Source organism: Protomyctophum bolini (genome assembly GCF_963924005.1).
Source record: "Protomyctophum bolini genome assembly, chromosome: 17".
In the NCBI taxonomy this organism is placed as follows: Eukaryota; Metazoa; Chordata; class Actinopteri; order Myctophiformes; family Myctophidae; genus Protomyctophum; species Protomyctophum bolini.
In genome coordinates, this window is record NC_137878.1 from 22009956 (window position 1) to 22031517 (window position 21562).

The 21562-nt window shown below is 44.5% G+C and overlaps 1 protein-coding gene across 1 annotated transcript in view; it reads right to left on the bottom strand.

Moving 5' to 3' along the window:
- Positions 1-20553, bottom strand: part of csmd2 (CUB and Sushi multiple domains 2) — a gene marked incomplete at both ends in the record, with an annotated part of 362644 nt that extends 342091 nt beyond the window's left edge. Inside the window, one exon of the mRNA XM_080787142.1 lies at positions 20355-20553. Within this exon, the coding sequence (XP_080643268.1) occupies positions 20355-20553 (199 nt within the window). The remainder of the gene's footprint in view (positions 1-20354) is intronic.
- Between the last annotated feature and the right edge of the window lie 1009 nt (positions 20554-21562).

The following is a 21562-nucleotide window of genomic DNA, read 5'->3' on the forward strand; positions in this document are numbered from 1 at the left end:
ATGTCACATGTGCAAGAGGACTTTTCTCTGTATAATATGACAAAGAAAATAAATAAGAAATCATGTTTACATTCCTTATCCACCCAGAAGACCATAGCAGACGTGCAGAAGTGCATCAAGGCACGACGGTATATGATCCACCATTAACAAAAATGTTCATGCAGGTCTCATCCAGAGACCAAGAATTCAACCACTCCAGCCCATTTGATCAATACGAATATGGTGGTAAAATCTCCACCCTCCCACTCTCTCCTGGCTAATTTCCATAGACGCAGTCAGGTCAATCTCCTCATCATCCCCTTCATTAAAGACCTCTATCAGACAAACGTGGATCAATGGCTCATATAGGAGAGCTTGATAGGGGTCAGAAAGGACGTTGAACCTCTCTTGTATGTAGAGAATAAGTTGGATTTGACAGTCAGCGGGGTTGGTGTGGTCGGGAGGGCATGATTATTCAAAGCACTACCTGGAAGGGCAAGGTAATAGAATTACAATTCGGGAGACTGAACTTAAATTGAAATGCAGAGACGCTGAAAAGGATGTCAATGGAGTGTGCCTCGGGTAATCAAATCTAAACCGCTGTGCGTCATCAACTCATCATGGCGTGTGGCCATTATCATGAGGTCATGCAACATGCCAGGTAGACAAAGCAAATGTATGAGGGGAAATTAAAAGAAGCATGAATGAATGAATGAATTCTATGATTGTGCATGGGTCTGTTGTGGCTGCCAGAGGGCTTCTCAGTTATTAGCATCAGTACCTGTGCCAAGCAACCAGCTCTCAAATCGATAATGGCACACGCAATCTGGGAAGAAAGACTGCTACGGTGCTTTTTAGAGTCTTTTGGCGTATAGATTCGATGGAAAATAGATGGTCAAAATGGAATTGGAGTAAAATACACATCAAACTTCACTTGAAAATCCATTTTTGTGGACGTTAAGGGCCTTTTTAGTTGTTTGATTTATATTAGGACGTGTTAATGAGGCGAGTTTCCAGCCAGATTGCTCTGCTTCACAGGCTAGACTGAAGGGGATGTAATGGGATGGAGGAGAGGGGATTGCATAGCACGGACTCAAACCCACAACTTGCTGAACACGTAATAATCTAGCATGCGCGCTAACTGCAAGGCAGAGATCATGACAAGGGAACAAAAGAGAACTGCTTTAACCACTTAGTTAAAGTGTGGCTAAAATAAACAAAGTGTAAGAGCTAAAGGGACAATATTCTCTACTCTCAAGTCACAATATAGTCCACTATTTTCATAATCCCCCCTCACTATAATCCACTATAATGTGGAATAATAGTACTGTAATTAACAGCGATATGAGTTGTGTGCGGAAGTGTTTGTCGCTCCAATATGTGCCTTGTGAAGGCACTAATGACATAAATCGTTTGCAGGCCAAGTCTATGGACTTAATTGTTTGTGTAGGGCACAAAATGACATCGTAAGACGTCATGTGACCGATCTTTTATCATCTTATTCTTGTTGTAACTCATTTTGTTTCATACAAGAAACAAGCCAGGATCGGATAAAAGGATGCAGTACAACTGTAACCAATGTGGAAAAAGCTTCACAAGAAACAATGAATTGAAACAGAACTGGAGAATTCATAGAAGAAAGAAAGGAGCCAGAATGGAAAAAGGACATGCCACCCCAACACATGACGCCCCGGGTGGCCATGCTTAAAGCGTCAACTGACGGCGAGAAAACGCTAACCGAATTACAGAATAACATTAAACTGAATAATAGGAGTGACTGACTATCCTGAACCATAAAAAACCACCTCACTGACAATAGTGTGGGGACAATAATGTTTATTTTTGGACCACAATTCTTACATGATATGATTCTAAAGCCCAAACCACACCAAAGGGTCGGGTTGGTGTGGTTTGGGCTTAAAGGACAACTTTAGTTTTTTTCAACCAAGGTTCATGTTTTAGTTTGTTATTAGATAAAGTAAAAGGTGAATGTTAATCTTTTTTCATTTGCTGCTTTCTTTCGTTTTAGGGAATTTAGCTGTTTTTGACAGGGGGGCGGGGGCATTCGAGCATGGGTCTAAATATGTATTTTTTAACACAATTTTATGGTGATTTATTTTTTTATGGTTTACTATAGTCCTAATAAACGTCAGGAAATTACATCTGGCCACAGAAGATCACAGGATCTACTGAATGTGAAGGTAGCCTACTGGGGGAAGGCTTATACTGTGTGTATAGGCTCAATATGTAAGTTTGTCACATTCAATAGATCCTGTGATCTTTTGTGGCCAGATGTAATTTCCTGGCGTTTATTAGGACTATAGTAAACCATAAAAAAATAAATCACCATAAAATTGTGTTAAATAATACATATTTAGCCCCATGCTCGAATGCCCCCGCCCCCCTGTCAAAAACTGCTAAAATCCCTAAAACGAAAGAAAGCAGCAAATGAAAGAAAATTAACACTCACCTTTTAGTTTCTCTAATAACAACCTAAAACATGAACCTTGGTTGAAAAAAACTAAAGTTGTCCTTTAAGATGACCCAATTCTAGAGAAATTACTTCCGTGACCCGCAGGGGATGTACGAGTGACTTCCGATCCCTGCCCTCTCTCTAGCTGGGCTAAAAATGAGAGTCAGAAAAAGCTGAAGTAAAATATAAAAAAGACCACCCCCCCCCACCACCCCACCCCTGCCACCCCCACCACGCTTTGACACACCAAGCGTTTGATTAAGTGTCTCCTCTGCTTGGGTTCTTGCTTGAATTATTCGGGCCATAACTCGCCTCCCTCCAGCATGCATTATGAAATTAGCTGCAGGGAGCCGCATACCTGCTCCAGCACCCCTCTAAGAGTAAATTCACGTGGTTAGAGCCGACCCTGGAGCTGACCCCAAAGACACACCGTTAAAGACTCCATAAACAGAGTGCTGGCCACGCTGTTTTAAACTCACTCCATGCACCCAAACCAACCTTAAAAGCCCTCACGTATAGAAGGTAAATGCCTGTGTGTGTGTGTGTGTGTGTGTGTGTGTGTGTGTGTGTGTGTGTGTGTATGTGTGTTTTTTTGGAGGTGGGGGGGGGGGGGGGGGAATTATAAATGTGAAACGGTTTCAAAAACGCGTGCTCAGCAAAGACCTGACGAACGCTAATTACTGCTATGTTCTCTTAAGATGGCTGACTCTGTGTGCTTTGCCTTTTAATACCACTCATTCAGACCATGTTTATGGGTTACGTTGGCCCACGTTGAAAAGTTTACCGGGGTTGTAGGTGACAACCGGGAGGTGTTCAGAAAGTGCTTGCCTTTTGTGCCAGGGTGTGCTTGGCACCGTGCATCATCAGCTAAACAGGCGCATAACGGGACCTTGCTGCGACTGCACACTGCAGGAACTACAACTCCACCGGGACAGACGTTATTCAATCCAGGTCCTGCTCCCCAAAAGAAAAAAGAAAAAATAATATGAAAAATCACGCGTCCAATTCCTCACACGTCTTAAATGGCAAATAATGTAATCATTTTTTTTGAGGGGCGCTAACCCATGCTATGCACAGTTTTGTGGGTAGGTGTGTTTGTAGCACGGAATGTGATGATTTGATTGGCTGATGTATAGTGATAATGATAACTCACACGAGTGTGATGTTTTTCAAAACCATTGTTTTAATCTATATGCACGTGTACATTCAGATGTAGATCGTGCTTTTACCCTACTTTAAATATAAAGTAGGGTATATATATATATAACAAATACTGCAATTATATAAATATTCACATCATCCACATACTTCTTTTTACAAATACCTATTTCTCAGTGTGTGCTTTATGAAGGATTGAAGCTGCCAGTCAGTGAGAGAAAACGAGAGAGAGAGAGAGAGAGAGAGAGAGCTCTAATTGGCTGTGGAGGTCATGAGACACGCAGGGCGTGTGACACTTGTACAGAGGTATAGTGATAAAAACTGCACTGTTTGCAAATCCATGTGTTTGCGGGGACGCTTCAGCTGTATCATAAACCCCTGAAGGTATGCGTGTCTGTCTACACACACACACACACACACACACACACACACACACACACACACACACACATACATGTACTCCTATGCATCCCCATTGCCAGGGACACCTTGACTTAGCCTGTTGTATACTGTCGCCACTCTGCATGCACAGCAACCACCACTTTGAGTACACAATTACAGAGGGATTTACAGTGGCGCTCAACAGGGAAACAACATCATTTGCTCCTGCGATCCACAGGCAACCTCCCTGCAGAAGCACACATAAACAAAGCCCACAGTAGCATCGAAGCAGAGGCGCACATTTTCTCTGTGTGGAGCGACTGCAATCTCAGGAGAGAACTATTAAGTGTGGGGGTTTGAAATTGATAGAGATATATGGGAAACATAATGACTCAAAGTGAGGATCAAATTAAACCAAAATGTACGCCTCCCTCACTGTCTAACCAACAACAAAGCTACACGATATCCCCTATCCCTTGAGTGTGATGTTTGTGTGTCTGTGCTTGTATGTGCTTCTTCTGTGTTTGTGCTGCTGTGCATATGTGCTTGTGGGTGCACTTTTGAGCGCCACAGTATGTGTATGGCCAGATTATGTGTATGCCAGTAAGTGCCTCCTTTGAGAATAGATAAGCCCTCACGCCCAATAGATCCTCCCGGCATCACTATTTGTCTCTTGACATGTCAGCGCATATGCATGCGTTGACCGCATCATATCCGAATTAACCTCAAGATGGCCACCATTAAAATGGAAATGGGAGAGCTCAGCGCGCCGGCTCACCTCCATACATTAGGGTAATGCCCCGGCCGAGGCCATTACAGACAAGCCAAATGCAGCGGAAGGCATCGGTGAATAGCCTTCCTATAACCACACTTGGCCCTCGCCAGTGCCTGTTTGTTTCCACAGGATTTAACTGCCAATAATGCCGCTCGGAGAGAAGGGTATAGGCGAATGTGCCTTTGTCGGTGCAGGATGCATCAAGAATCAGATGAAGCATGAGAGTGATTCCACTCCATCGTACGATGGTGCCGGGTGCCCAAAATAGCCGATTGACAAACTCCCAACAGATTAATTATTAGTCTGTTGGGAGCTTGTCTTGGGCTGTCTTGTCTTGAGTTGAAACTGTGCCGCTGTATGTGTGAGGGAGGGGGGGGGGGGGGGGGGGGGTGCTGCGGGGAGGAGGAATGTCACTGCACTGACTGACACGCCGCTACTACATCTCCTTACACCGGCATTTTACCGGATTTTGCCGTTTGTGTTAAATAACACCATAAAGCCGCCATTAACATTTTCATGCCACGCACCCCCCTAGAGGGCGCACCACAGTTTGGGAACCACTGGACTAATACACTTGGAATACCATATAGCTTAGGTAGCACATCTGATTAGCCATGCGGCAAGCCAAGAGGGACACAGTGAATGATTAAGTGGAGCACCGCGGGTTATTTACCTTCTGCGGCGGTGTCGCCTGTCTCCCTCCCTGGCAGAGATAATCAGGTAGAGGACAGGATAGAGGAGGAGAGGCATGCATGCATGTGTGGATAGAGGAGGAGGCATGTGCATGTGTGGAAGAAGCCCCCAGCACTGCAGCATGGGCACACACGCAGTGGTGCATGGCAAAAGTACTCACATTGATTTACTTAACCCCATAGAACATTAAACACGGGTGATTTTCACCCAGACAATTATATTTTTGTAATTTTCATAATGTTGCTGATGTCTGAGAGGTGGGTGGGTCTTTCAGTGACTTCATGCTGCTCAGTGCACATCATAGAAGGTAGCGGTTTGTTTCCCTGCCCACATCCCTGTTTTTCTTTAGTTTTTTAGGCACGTGTTCGGGTGAATTTCACCCACGGTTAGTGGTAGAGAAGAATTCCACACACCCACCCACCATCCATCACCCACTACTATTACAGTATATCCATTTTTTGTTTTTTTTGTGTGAAAAGTCATGTGTACATTGGGTAAAATGTAGGCCTACCCGTGTTTAGTGATGGTGTGACAAAAAGGATGTTTAGTGTTCTAGGGTTTTAAGTAAAAGTATTAATACGGCATATAGAAACATTTGCTTGAGTAAAAGTACAAAAGTATTGGCTTCTAAATGTCATTATTAAAGTACCAAAATGAAAAGTAGTCATTGTGCAGAGTGTTTTTTATTTACCTCTGACGAGAACAAACGTACGCATTTCGGCCTTCCTCAGCGTGAAAAGGACATACAATGAGTGCTGGCATTTTCTTCATCTTAGAAGTGCTGCGGGTTGTCTGCTACAGCAGAACTTCTTTCTCATTGTGCACTGTCCCATTTAAGAATTTAAAATGTATAATGTATTTTTGAAAATAGCAGATCTATAGGCTCCCAATGCATCGGGAGCTTGTAGATCGCTATTTTCCCTGAGCCCTGATGTCAACAATATTAAGCCCATATATGGATATCCCTGATGTCATCAATATTGGCCATGGACCAACTCTACATCAGACCTCAAACCTCATACCCTTTAGATCTCCTATGGGGCTGACATGTTCTGACATTCCATATGTTGATCCTTCCCCATCCATCCTTCCTTTTCGATGTCTCCTTTTTGACTGATACCTGTACATTTAAACTTGACTCTAATCTACAAAGTAACTATAGTAACTAGTAAGTAACTATTTCAAATAAATGTAGTATAACTGTGGAGTAAAAGTACACTCACACAGGCTGGAAAAGCTGTACTTAATTGTACATATACTGTATATGCACGCGCACACACACACACACACACACACACACACACACACACACACACACACACACACACACACACACAAAAGTATAGCAGGGACCGAGTGTGTTTACAGCCGTGCTGACAGCCCGGCACACATTTCTACGTTAACAAGACATCGCAAGAGATTTGTCCTCCAAGGTCCCAAGACACCTTCTACCGTGAGCCAATTACACCCTGCCATTGCTGTAGCGTCTTCAAACTCTGAAGATCTCAGCTGCTGTTGATGCCTGTAGCGACCCACAAAATGTACACGCACACACACACACACACACGCACACGCACACCCAGGAGCTCGGGTGCAGGGAGCAGTTTAGTGACACCTCGTCACATTGCCGGGGCCCCGAATTGAACCGGAGACCTTCTGCTTCCCAAACAGGCTCTCTATACACGCCATCTCTAGCCGCCATCCATGGAGTTCTGTACGTTGAGCTTTCGGTTCCAAATAGAAGGACACGGTGGGATTGGGTGAGAGGGGGAAATGGCATGCATGAGGAGGATCTCAGCAGCAGGCGGATAATACTGTAGCAGCACATCCAACCATGGTGTGTCCATCATGATACTGTTGCCTTCCCAGGACCTGCATCACCCCCCCACCCCCCGCGCCTTCCTGCTTATCGTTTCTATTGTCAGTACACACACGCACGCACGCACGCACTGTGACGCATGCACTGGCGGTTAACAGTGGAGTGTGTGTTTTCTGAGGAAGAGAAGGGGGAGGGGGCAGCATTAACAGGCTAACCAGAAGCCCCCTAACACACACTGTTCACATACTATAGAGCATGTCTGAAAAAAATGTCAAGAGCTGAAATAGACATGTAAATATGAAATACATGCTTAAACATGTAGCTAGGTGTAATGTTAGAGTCCACAGACAGAAGTGACCCTTTCAAGCCTTTTCTCAACTCGCTGTTTTCTGCAAGACATTAATGACTCTGTAAGCCATGTCTCCAAAACTGGTGGGTAAAACTGAACAACCAATATGTAAATTTGAAACTATGATTCCCTGCTTTCATATGACATGAAAATAAACGAAAATAAAAATATTATGATATAACATACTAATGGCCCCAAACAGCACCCATAACACCATTATGCAGCAGTATAGACAACATATCCAGTACAGGCTGCAATGTTCGCTTTACAATGCGCAACCACGTGTTTCTCTTTTCCTCCCTGATGTAATTTACTAAAAACACGTTTCAACTCATGTCGTCTGAGCGATGCCCTCTGGCATGTTGGCATTATCACTCTGTGTATGTCGTTCATTATTTACTGAGCCAACCTCGTGTCCAGGACACGGAAGGAAAACAACACGTTCAGCGATAAAGATTATGATTGATGATCTTTACATTCAGACAGAAGCTTGTCTTTGCGGGGGAGTTATTCAACCCTGGTCCAAACAGACCTCCCACACAACACGCTGTGAGCCTGCCCTGCAACGGTGTGTGCATCATGTGTGTGCTGTGCTGTGCTGTGCTGTGCATGTGTGTGTGTGTGTGTGTGTGTGTGTGTACATGTGAGATTAAGAGAGAGAAAGAGAGAGGCGGGGAAAGAAAGAAGATGGAAGGAGGTGAAGGAGTCCCGTTCAGTATCCCATCATGGAGGCTACATTCTGTTCCCATGACAACGGGAATGAAGGCTAATACACGCAAGACAAATCCCCATTTTTCTCTCCCAAAAGACAGCACCCCCCCCCCCCCCCAACAAACACCCACCCACACACGCATGCATGCAGTTTACACGCACACATGCACGCACACACGCACACTCACACCAGAATACGAGATAAATGGATTCATAAGCACGCTGACTTTTCACTTTTCCTGTTTACGTCAGTGTTTACTACCGTTGCAGAACGAGAGACTGTCTGTCTGTCTATCTAAGCCCTAATTAAAACCTTAAAACTATCATATCTGTATTGTGCTCACAATCACAAGTTTATTCAGTGTGCGTAAAGTCCCGGCGCAGGCATCAAAGCCGGCACGGGAGACTACCTGTGCCTCCTGCATGTTCGCTCGTCCCGATCTCACTTCGTATGAGGCGTCGGGGATTGAGGGATAGGCCTACAGGGGAAGATATATATACACACACTCGCAACTTTTAATCTATGGCTTTTATGAGGCAGAGATTTATAGCTGCTTTTCCACTATATGTGCACTGCGTGAACTCTCGTGAAGAGATAGCGCGCCTCAGACTGGTCAGGTCATACCATAGCATTCTCACATTGTTCCGCCTACATGAACCTGTATAGAATACCGGGACGCAAGGGGTTAAATGTTAGAATACAGTATGTGTGGCTAATTTACTTCAACCGGCTCCACTGAGGCGTTGAAATATAGCCACTTTTGACCTAGTTGGACTGGCACATTGTGCGAGACTCTCCAGCCTGTCCTCCCTTTCTCCGTCCGTGGAAGGTTGAGAGAGGTGGTGAGCGGCTACCATCATCATCAAAGCAACCATTCTTGCACTTGCGAATAGGAGCATCGCCCGGATTCCCATGCCTCGCCTTCCTCCCCACTCGGGGAAAGATAAGCACTGGCAGGTTGTTGCTAAGAATTAAGTTGTTAAATCAACTAAACAGACACATTATTGGCTAATCAATAACACGGGAGGCCATCGTAAATTACGCAGAAGGATAAAAAATAAATGTCTTCAAGAAATTAGGTTACAGAAATATGTGAGGAAATAGAAGGCAGTGAAAAACAGAGTCCTCAATCATAACGAGCTACCTCCCTATTCTTGTTATCTGTAAAGTGGGAGATAAAGCTTAGAGGCACGCATGGCTGCATCTGCCTGGACAAAGAAGTATTCATACTTTTAACACCTCGGTTTTCAAAAGCGTCATGTTTAGAGTTACGCCCCGTCCAGGCGTGCTCATAGCATGATTCATGAGTGATGAAACAAATTCCTCTAAATCAAGTGTATTTTTTCTATCATTGAACATCTTAATGATGCATATGAATTGATTGCATTGATTACATTTTGTCCATACTAGAGAGCTGGGTGGTCAGTGGGAGACAGCCGTATTCAAATAGTGTGCCACTAATGAAGTGGCTATTGAAGGTAAATCTATTAGGTCAAATAAAAACTATTACTACTGCAATTCCTCCTTAGAGTCTGACCAAAGGGAGGTGCACCAATCAATGGCAGTAATACTAGCAGTACTAATAACTAACTAATAATTGATGCACTAAGCATCCGAGATGATCACCCTGGACAAAATGTATTGATCCGAGAGTGTCCGTGTAATGTGCATGTGCACATGTGAGCGATAGCGTGTGAGTGCGAGTGTGTGTAGGCATGTTTGGGTCTCTCTCTGAACATCCCTGGCGCTGTGCTCTTGATCTAAAGGTCAGGTCACGGCTGTCCCAACAGGACCGTTCAATCTGTCAGCGAGACGCAGACCACCGCGGATGAGCAGCCCCGATCAATCAGCCACGCGCCAGCTTGACGATACCTCCCCTTACTCACTTTAACCTTTTGAACTCCAGTCGTCGCACTCGGCCAGGGCCGAGGTGTCAGACTGAACAGGACAGAGATGTTCAGCTCCATAGTGCTCTGGCTCTCAATGTGGGGTCCAGGGACCCTTGAAGGGCTTCCAGTGAGTCCCCAGGCTAAATGATTGATAGTCAGGAACCAAATGGATCTGTAACCCTGAGAGTGTTCATCAAATGGAACCTAATGAACCCTTACAGTTCCATGCCTTATAGGTTCCATCGACCACATTCATGTGCCCAACCCCTATGACTGTTAGGCTACCCCAAGATGATCACGCCAAGATCATTTTAAAAGCACAAAATTAAAATGTCACCAATATACTACCCAATATGTCATTTTCATTTTCAACGATAAAATATTTATAAATTATGCAAATCGGTTTTTCAAAGGGAATGCCAGCCTGCCACAGACAGTATCCATGATGTTTATTTTCTTCTCAAGTCTTTGCTATCACTGCTGGAGAGATAAACCTGGAAAGAAGTTACCATTGAAGTCTGATTTAAAATGGTGAATAAATAACTTATTTTCACACTAAGATGTTACCTGAAAATCTGTTGTTTTTTAACGAAACACTGTTGTGCAATATATTATAGTACTGATATGATAGGATATAGTACTTCAGGAAGGAGATGCAGAACAGCAGCAGCCAAGTATGCAGAACACATATACACACATTTGACATACCGGTAACACAAAAAACAAGACAATTTACATACATAAAGACATGAAGACAAGAGCAATATCCATCGCTTAGATTATCCTGTGGCTACTACAACTCCTGATTAAGCCTCAAGGTCGACTGGTGGACAAAGGACCTCTTTAGTCTGACCTTATTGTATGCTGGTACACCATATCTCCTTCCTGAAGGTAGCAAGTAGCAACCTATATTTGCGAACGCAGTGAGAGCAGATCATGTCTGTCTGTGTGTGTCTGTGTGTCACGCTGTAACACCACCTGCCCGCCACCAGAGGGCGCAGCTGTATCACACACAAAAACACACACACACACACACACACACACACACACACACACACACACACACACACACACACACACCTTAACTTAAAAAAACTTAACTTAAAAAAAAGATTAACTTTAAAAAAAATCTTTAAAAAACCCAAATATGTACGAGCTGCGTTCGCTTCCCGCGTTTGCGCGTCTTACTTGTCTCCATACTGTATGTATGTGTGTTGGCTGGGTCATTATTAATATCATCAGCAAATGATTGCATAGTAGATGCAGCGTTCTATTGCGCTTTCAAATGATGGAACACTTTGCCTCAAGAGATTAGAGAAGCAAGGCTTCTGTTGAAATCTTTAAATGGAATGCAAAAACCCAGATTTATGACGTTAAAGACAGTAGTAACGGCATGTAGAAGAATTGTTTTTTTTATTTTGATCAACGTTTGTAGTTTGCTTGTTATACAGTATCATCTATGGTACCAACAGCATGGAATTGTGAACAAAATCTTATCGAACTATATCAAAATATTTAAAGTTTTGGGTCAGAGAGGTAAAATTTCATTAAATGTCTGTGGCTCAAATGCCCAATAAATATTTGGGCCTTGATATGAAAAGGGTTGAAAACCACTGATCTATGAAGTCAGTCGTCTATGACATGCCTAAGATTAGAGTTGAGTTGAATACTTGAATACTACCAAATAAATTATGAATAATACAAGAATAAACAGTATAGCCTACTGCAGTGTGCACAAGACATTTGGCTCTGTTTGGCCGGTTCCTGGAATTATAGCTCCGGACCTAATCCCAGGAACCGCTGGACCAAACAGACCCTCTTCTAGATGGCTAGAAGATGGCCAAGCATGGCCAAGAAGCCCACCGATGCTCGAGGAGCCATGCTTTCAAAATAAACAACATGTCCTTGTACTGTGATTCTGCCCCTGAAAAGCCACCCGCAAGCCACTTACTGACAATACTGAGAGAGAGAGAGAGAGAGAGAGATAGAGAGAGATTGTGTGTGTGTGTGTGTGTGTGTGTGTGTGTGTGTGTGTGTGTGTGTGTGTGTGTGTGTGTGTGAGACGTGTGTATGCGTGCGTGCGTGCGTGTGTGCGTGCGTGCGTGCGTCTGTGACATCAAGGGGAAGGAATAACACAGACAGATGGAAGGGACAAGATACCTTCTTCCACCTGCCGGAATCTAATCTTCAATCTCTACAAAGGTTGATGTCTGATAAGACACATTAAAGAACCAACTCAATCCCTCTCTGTCTCTCCATCTCCTTATAAGGGCCAGTTGTAGCTCAGTGGATATAGAGGCTGTCTGGTAATCAGAAGGTCACCGGTTTGTCCCCAATACACCCCACCCCCCTGCCGCCCGTTACGCGTGTCCAAGTGCTCCTGAGCAAGACCCTTGACCCTATAACAGCTCTGCTTAACAGATGAGTGCTCAGCATGGCCAGCCATCACCTGGGTGAACCTGAAACAGAACAATACAAGGTACCTCCTTCACCCTCAGATTCTCCGTTGGCTCTCTCTCCGCTATAGTCTTCTCACTTTCTAAACCAAATTCGTATAAATCATCAGCCTCACTTTGGGAGGATTTTAGAGAAGCAAAGGCCACAACACATTGCAATGCAACACACAGTGAGCTTCTGTTGTGAACACGACACGAGTATAAATGAAGCAAGCTTGGCTAGTTTTGACAATTGTTGCCTATAAAGACATGCCAAGAAAAGGAATGCCAGGGTAAATGTGGTTACAGAGCAGTGGTAGTGAATTCCTATTTATGAAAAATAAATGGAAAGAAGCCGATTAAATTTGGATGAAAAGAAACAGTGACAGAGGGCTCAGACAGATAGTATTCCCTGGGTTGTGTGTGTGTGTGTGTGTGTGTGTGTGTGTGTGTGTGTGTGTGTGTGTGTGTGTGTGTGTGTGTGTGTGTGTGTGTGTGTGTGCATGCATGCATGCGTGTGCGTGCGTGTGCATCGCATGAAGGAAGAGAGAGAGAGAGAGAGAGAGAGAGAGAGTGTAGATTGGGTGTCCTTAACAGTGAACGGTGCATGTGCTTCATGGTTTACTTGCATTATGTTCAAGGACAGATAAATCTGTTTATAACAATGTCTGTCCACATGATGCATCGACAGCATCGGAAGTGTAAGTTAGAGTAACTGAAAATGGGGTGTTACAGTACAGTACAGTGACAGTAGAGTACAATACAGTAGAGGGACCCCCCGGGGACCCCCACACGGTAACTCTGTCATTTCTCGACCGTTTCGGACGCGGGACGGCTCGCCGGAACCGGACCGAAACCCTGGCCACGTTCCTGTGGGTCTGGAACTTCCGGGGACCCCACACGGAGTTGAACCACTCACTTCACACAGGTGTGATTTTTATTTATTACAGGGACCCCCAGTTTGATATCCATTGATAAAACAACTCTGGGACCCCAGTGTACACATCTACAGTTTCTAATTTAACTCTCTGAGAGTGCACAAACATATAAACTCTGTCTTCAGTGGTACGCAGTCCAACATGTAACTGATAGTGTACCATTGTAAACAAATGGTTACATTTGTACTCGTATTTAAACAACACAGAGGCTTTATGTGTGTAACCTCCACCGCCTTCTTCCACACGGTCAGCTCAGAGGGTGAAACTGTTCTAAAGTGGCTTGTGCTCAGACCTACACAGAGACAAAATGACTCTCTGCGTGCAGTGTATTAATGTGTGCGTGTGTGTGTGCGTGTGTGTGTGCGTGTGTGTGTGTGCGTGCGTGCGTGTGCGAGAGAGAGAGAGAGAGAGAGAGAGAGAGAGAGAGAGAGAGAGAGAGAGAGAGATCAGTCTCAGCGTGACAAAGAACAATGATAGAGCTCCGGCCATCTGGAGAGAGATGACAGTGTGATTCACCAGAGACGAAGAGAGCGCGGGGGGAGAGAGAGAGAGAGAGAGAGAGAGAGAGAGAGAGAGAGAGAGAGAGAGAGAGAGAGAGAGATCACTGGTTGTTGGACAAACAAGAGAGATTCTCACTACAAACCACTGGCAACAGTGTGTGTCCATCTGGGCCATGCACGCATGCAAAGAACACACACATCTCGTCTCACTTGGTAGCTCTTTAAAAAACTAAAGAAAAGAAGAACAATCACACTCTGTGTGCGACAGACAAAAAAAACAATACTAGTGCAATGCCCGTTCAGACAACCTCTCGCCACGTTCAACTTCACGCTGCACTTGCTCTGGTCCTCGGGAATACGCCTCGGGAATAAGTATGACGCTGATTGGATGAGCACTTGGCCCTATACCCGCTTGTCCGATTGACTTTAACACTCGGCATCACACTTCATTGGGTCCTCATCAATCAATCCACCTGCCAAGTCAATTGAAGTCAATTTGATGAATGGTTCTTGAGACATGCGGTCATCTGAACCCCGGCTTGTAGCATTCTTTTAACTAGGAGTATAGTGTGCAAGCCAGTGGAACGAACCTTTGTTATGCATTTTATTTAATTATGTTAAATGACAACAAAGATATCTATCTATCCATCTATCTATACTATAGATAGATGGATAGATAGATATCTTTGTTGTCATATAGATTCTATAGTCATACTAATGTGGGTACACATGAGTATGACTACACCATAAAAGTTAAAACCAGACTTTTCATTCAACTCAGAGCCCTTTTCCACCGGTTGGTTCACAATAGGAACCGGTTTGTTCTTTTTGGTTCTTAGTCCATGAGCCAGAGCTCCAAAATTGTAACGTTAATTATTAATTGAGTTGGCAAAACTATACCTATATTAAATTGTCTATCAATATAAGTAAATTAATATATGGCAACCCTTCCACAGTATAGCTTTTTCTTATTTACAATTCTTTGCATATTTTCCTATATAATGCCTCATTTGCTTATTTAAATGTTCATGGTGATAACAATATAATATAGGTATGGTTTTGCACACTCAATTCATAATTAACGTTCCAATTTTGGAGCTCTGCAGGCCCATGGACTAAGAACCACAAAGAACTGAACCGGTTCCCATTGCAAACCAACCGGTGGAAAAGGGGTCTGAGTGTACAAACGGACCTGTAAAGGCCTATTCATATACTCCACTGTTAGGAGTGTGAATAGGCCTTAAGAGTTAACACTCAGGATACAGTGTAATAATGACCTGCCTGTCAGTGCTTTAGTCTAATCATCCTAATCAGCATGTGGGGTGGCAACATGCATGCACGCACGCACGCACGCACGCACGCACGCACGCACGCACGCACGCACGCACGCACGCACGCACGCACGCACACCTCTCACTTAACAAGCTGTTAGCAGGGGCTCTGTGTGTAGAAATAGGAGTCTGCTTGATGCCTGATAAGAAAATGAGCCTCCAAACAGATCATTTACTACAGAGAGGAAAATCACCCCAGCACGAAAACGGCACCAAAATAGACACAAGGACGGGATTATCTCTCTGCTGGTTCGCATTTATCCCCCTCTCAGACCCCATTTCTCGCTCATGTCTCTCTCGCCTATACATTCCTTCCTTATTGTCATTTCTCTATAGCCCAGTGGTTCTCAGAATGGGGTCTGCTCGTCAAGGGGTCCTTGAGAGGCACCCAGGGGGTCCCTGGGTGCCTTGTATTATAGCCTTCCACACAACTGTCAGTTTGGAGTAAATAGAAGAGATGTTTTTTCATTTCCACAGCCTCAGCTCCCCCAATGCTCATCAGTGGATGGATGGAGAAGAGCAGATGGGAGAACCTACTCAACAGACACTAAGGAATGTGAGATGCAGAATCGAGATGCACTAGGAGGGGGAAAGAGAAATGAGAGGGAGAAGGCTGTGCGTCTGACAGCATTAAAACACCACGTTGTAGTATAAACATGTAGTTAGGATTTGCGGACGAGCAGATGGGAAATCAATGCATAATACCAACGCGAGGATCAAACATAGTCTACACCATGTGGTTCCCAAACTTTTTAGTTTTTAGTGAAATTACTGGAAAAAGTACGTTTTAATTCCTGAAAAGTTGCTCTTTTTTGTGAAAGTTTTTTCAAAATGCTTTGAATAAAATAAAATGTAGTTAACAAAAACTACACACACACGGATTTAAAACATTTACAAAAAACATTCCCAAAACAAGTCATATTTTTCATGAATTGAAAACAAAATTCTAAAAAAAATACATACATTTGAAAACAAATGCTTAATTCGCGCTGCATGTGCTTGTATAGATCAGCTATTTTCACTATAGTTTGGGTCACGAGATAACGTCTAATTTGTCTTTTGGGTCACGGGCTAAAAAAGTTTGGGAATCACTGCACTACATTGCGAGATAGGCCGTTTCAGAGTTGCCAGAATGTTCCAGTCTCCACTCGTCAAAAGCATTTGAGCCGCTTTTCAGCTTTTCAGAGAGCGCTGGCTGGAGCTGTCCATGGTGCTGACATGCCGAGCACAGAGCAAAGAAGTGCAGCCTGTCAATGCTTTGGCGTTCGCTCTCCGAGGTCCAGAAATGTTTCAAGGACCTGAAACCGTTCAACGTCATGCAGAAATTATATTTTAGACTATGTTGACTAAAACCCTGCCCTATAGGTGGTTGCACACTGGACGCGTTTTTCGGAAAAAATGCTAAAAATCCGATAAACACGTCCAGTGTGCAACCACTTTTAGTGTGGTTTCTGGCTATTTGTGTATATGTCTATACACATTGCATGCTTTATTAACACAAAACTGAGCTCATCAATCCAATTACATTTAATGGGACTTTATTGACGTGAGAAAACACGTTTACTACATTGCAAATGCAAACATCACAGTGTATAGGCTAATCTATATCTCTGTATCTCTTGGGAATGGACTGTGAGGGATCTACCCACCTGTTACGTGGACACACAAGGTGACACCCACACCCACTACGTAAATACACGCTGCGCGCGCACACACGCGCACACACACACACACACACACAGTGGCCTTTGTGGCTGTGCGAGGGGGAGCCTGTGCGTAAATTGTTGGAATAAAAGCTGCACCGGGCGTCAAGACTCAAGACTTCCAGTCTACATGCACGCGGGCCTATGGGCTAGCCTGCGAGTCTGCGACATTACATGAGGTTGCGTCACGGCAGGCAATAGGCCTACTCGTGAGTCGTGACACCGCAACTTATGGACCTAAATAATAGATGGTTTGATAAATGAGAGCAGTGCTTGCGGTAAATTCAGACGACGGAGGAGGAGACAGCGAAAAGTGATCCCCCCTGTGAAAGCAGCCATAAGTGAGTGAATGTCTTTGGTGATCTAATACCGCCCGCTGCTGCTGCGGTGATCTATACAGCAACACCCGGCAAAACTGGGGCGCTCGGGTTCTGTGCTGCATACATGTGCTGAAATATAGACGAGATGAGTCATGTCCACCCTGCCACCCGGCCCGTAGCGACCCCCCTGCTGCCATCCCTGTGATTAAATGAATGAATGCAGGTTGATTACCTTCTATTGAGCCATGGGGGTCCACTGGGAGGACTTGTTTGGAGAGCAGCGCGACAGGGCAATGTTCACAACTCAATACGTCTTAAGTCAGAAACCCTCGCCATGTGTATACTGTCTCTTAACGCTCCCGTGAAATCCAATGGAAATGAAGCAACCCAGAGGGCAAATCAATGAAATAAGTGTGTTTCTAATGAGGCCCCGTTCATATAAAGGCATGATAATGCATGCAGGGCTCATACAGAGCTGCACTGTCTATAGCTGAGATATTTGCAGATTTTTTTTGACAAAGAACGTATATAGCTATATCACTATCAGCTATATACATTCTTTGTCAATTTGTTCATATACTAGCTGTAGCCCATATGTGAACGTTATACATTGGACATGGTCGACGCGACACATAGGCCCATACAGCATTAGTTGTAGTCTTCAAAGCAGGGGGCATGTGTGGACACTAAACGGCAGTATAGCCTATAGTCTCCGCTCTCCACTGCATGCAGTATAAGCCTCTGGTGCCGCTCAACGGGAGGAAGGGGCAACTGCTGCTGGCTGCAGCATGAGGGACCTGCCAGGCCGTCTGTGTCTGTCTCTCTGCCTCTGTATCTGTCCCTCTGTCCGTCTCTCTGTGTGTGTGTGTGTGTGTGTGTGTGTGTGTGTGTGTGTGTGTGTGTGTGTGTGTGTGTGTGTGTGTGTGTTTCTCTCTCTCTCTCTCTCTCTCTCTCTCTCTCCCTCTCTCAAAATATGTTGCCAATTGTATCCGTATAAATGTAACCTAACCTTTTATAGTATACTATAGTTAACCGTAACAACCTTATTGTTCTTAACGAGTCCTATATTAAATGCATGGGGAAATTTAACTTCTAAAGTTAAAATCGCGTCACTGTCTTTAATCGTGGCTCAGGTGACAAGGTATAATAGTGCGTATATACAGGCTACCTGAGGGCATGAATGATAATGTGGACATATAGGCCTATAGCCTCAAGTCCAATGTACTGTAGGCAGTATATAAAAACATGCTGCTCATGATCATCAATTAACATCCATAACGGTTAACCTCACCCGTGGTTGATAATGACGTATATGGAACTTGGTAAAGATTGGGTCTTGGGTGACACTTAGTTATATATTTATAGGGAGGAAGTGTCCCGTTTGGTTTCATAAAATCCAGACTCAAACCAGATATCACCCAGATATCCATGTGATGCGACTGTAGTCTGTATAGAGATACTGCATGGGAAATATAGCCTTTCTATTCACTCGTGGATTTTAGGCTGCATGCCTAACCAAAAGTCTGCGCGAACGAGCGACTCGTTGTCAAATTCATACTGTCGCGGTGGCAGGATTCTGGGCTTAATACTAAAAATAGTCCACGTTCTAGTGGAGCCAGGAGGACAGTGATAAAACGGCTGCTTTTCCTGCCAAATAACCTGTTCGAGCACACATCATTGCAGTCATTCACCAAACTGCCCGAGCAATATATAACGCCACCATGGCTTCTGTATAAAGAATGACCATGCGTATATACTAAAAAAATTATAATACAAATACAAAAACACGACCAGTCACAGCGGGTAATTGGCATGACCTGAAAATAGTCCACGAATAATGAAAAGCTGTTGAATGTCCCACGAGCCAGTTGACGCTGTTAGATACGTATAGTCTATTAGACAGAGACATCTAATCTCTCACACCAGTTATTAGATTTACATTTATAGACAGAAGAGTCCCCGCGGCAAACATATACGCACGCACGTGCGCGCACACACACACACACACACACACACACACACACACACACACACACACAGAGAGCTCGCTGTCTGTCTGTCTCTCTCTCTCTCTCTCTCTCTCTCTCTCTCTCTCTCTCTCTCTCTCTCTCTCTCTCTCTCTCTCAGACACCAAGACCGAATAAATAATGTGTGGGCAAGACATAATTCAGTCGGAGACCCGGAGTCGTTTGCCCATATTCGAGGATGGTATTACATAGATTGTGTGTGTGTGTGTGTGCGTGTGCGTGTGCGTGTGCGTGTACGTGTGCGTGTGCGTGTGCGTGTGTGTGTGACTGTGTGCATGTGTGTGTGTGTGTGTGTGTGTGTGTGTGTGTGTGTGTGTGTGTGTGTGTGTGTGTGTGTGTGTGTGTGTGTGCGCGCGCGCGCGTGTGTGTGTGGCAATAGGCTAAACTGGTACAGGGGGCACAACAAAACACCCTCCTGGACATAATTAGCATAATAATTAGCGCTAATACTTAAAACACATCACTGATCCCTCGCGGGAAGCGTCCGTGTCACGAATTACAACAACGCTGCCTGCCTGCCTGCTGCTGCTGCTGTGTCGAGAAGCATCGCCGCTTCTTTCTGGGGACATCACCAGATCTCTATCTTATAATACCCCCTCAACCACCCGCTCCTTAACCAACAAACACGCTCGTTTACACACAGTCTGACCAGCAGTTCCCTCAGAAACGATGTTACGAAATAGCCGGCCGCCCTTCTCTCTCCAGCCGGATAACTTTGCCTGTTTTTATAAAAGCGGCATTGAGCAAAGGTGGATATACATAGTCTCAAATGTGTGGTGTTTAGCAGCATCCAGCCAAAGGATGCTGCATTTCTTTACACATATGCTATAGCCTATATATTTGGTGCACGGCGGGGAGGGGGGGGCACTTACCCTTTACCGAGGCGGCCAGTAGCCCCATATATAAGAATAGCACCCGGCTCCAATGGTGCGCTTGTAATCCCATCTTCATTAGCGCAAAAATCTGTATTCCGTCCCTTTTCCGCGGCGCGTTATGGATATGCCTGCTGCATGCGCAGCCTGCTCTCCTAGCGAGTCCCGTTTGGTCCCGGTTTGAGGCGCCTGTCATCATGGTAGCGGATTTTCCTTGTTTTCCCCTTTCTTTCTTTTTTTCTCCCCCCCCCCTTGTAGGCACGGTATATAGTTCTTCTCAGATGGTTTGGAAAGGAAAATTCACTTGGTGGTGGTGGTGTCGGCGCTGAGAAATATCCCAACGCATCGAGGCTCCGATCTCGGAGCTGGACTGAACCATGTCATGCGGACCAAGGGGTTTAGTTCTAGAGGATCTCTCTTTTGTGAAGAAGATTTCACGCCGAAATCACGGACGGCAAGAAGAACCAGGGAAAGAAATGCAAGTGGTGACTTATACAGTATATCTGCCCACGCGTAAAAAAAAGGAAAGAAAAAAAGAAAATGTAACACGCTGTACACACTCACGCAAATCCCACTAGTTCCAGATTAGGAATCGATATCACCAGAGATCGTTAAATCGGGAGATCCATCCTTCAGTTTGTTCCAAGGCAGTGATTTGTCTTTCATTTACTTCCCAATTAATAACAGCATTTAGCCGTGCCGATAATCCATGTTTAAATCGTCAGACGTTACGACGTATAAGGCTATGTAGAATTAACGACGCATAATGGAGAGCCACACATATAGGTCGTGCGGATCCACCGACCGTTTCGTTTTTAGAAGTTCTCCAGAATATGTTTCAGTAGATAAATGCTAGTATTCCCCCTATCGCAGCGCTGATTCTGAAGCGTTGGCTATACAGCATCCTGGTGCACGCCAAGATTCACACTGCAGACCTGCTCCTACTCTGCGCCTGCCTCTCTCTCTCTCTCTCTCTCTCTCTCTCTCTCTCCCCACTTGAAAGAGCTCACTTGAAAGAAGAAAAAAAACATCAGCTAAACTTTGAATATTCAGAATGATTTCAAATATGATATTTCGATCTCTGCTGCCGATACATCGCCAATCGCCACGCATCATGCCTTATAATAAACATTAATAGCTTTATATATTGTCATAGCTCATTGGGTACAGTCTTGTGTTAATTATTATCGCCATGTTATTAAGCTATA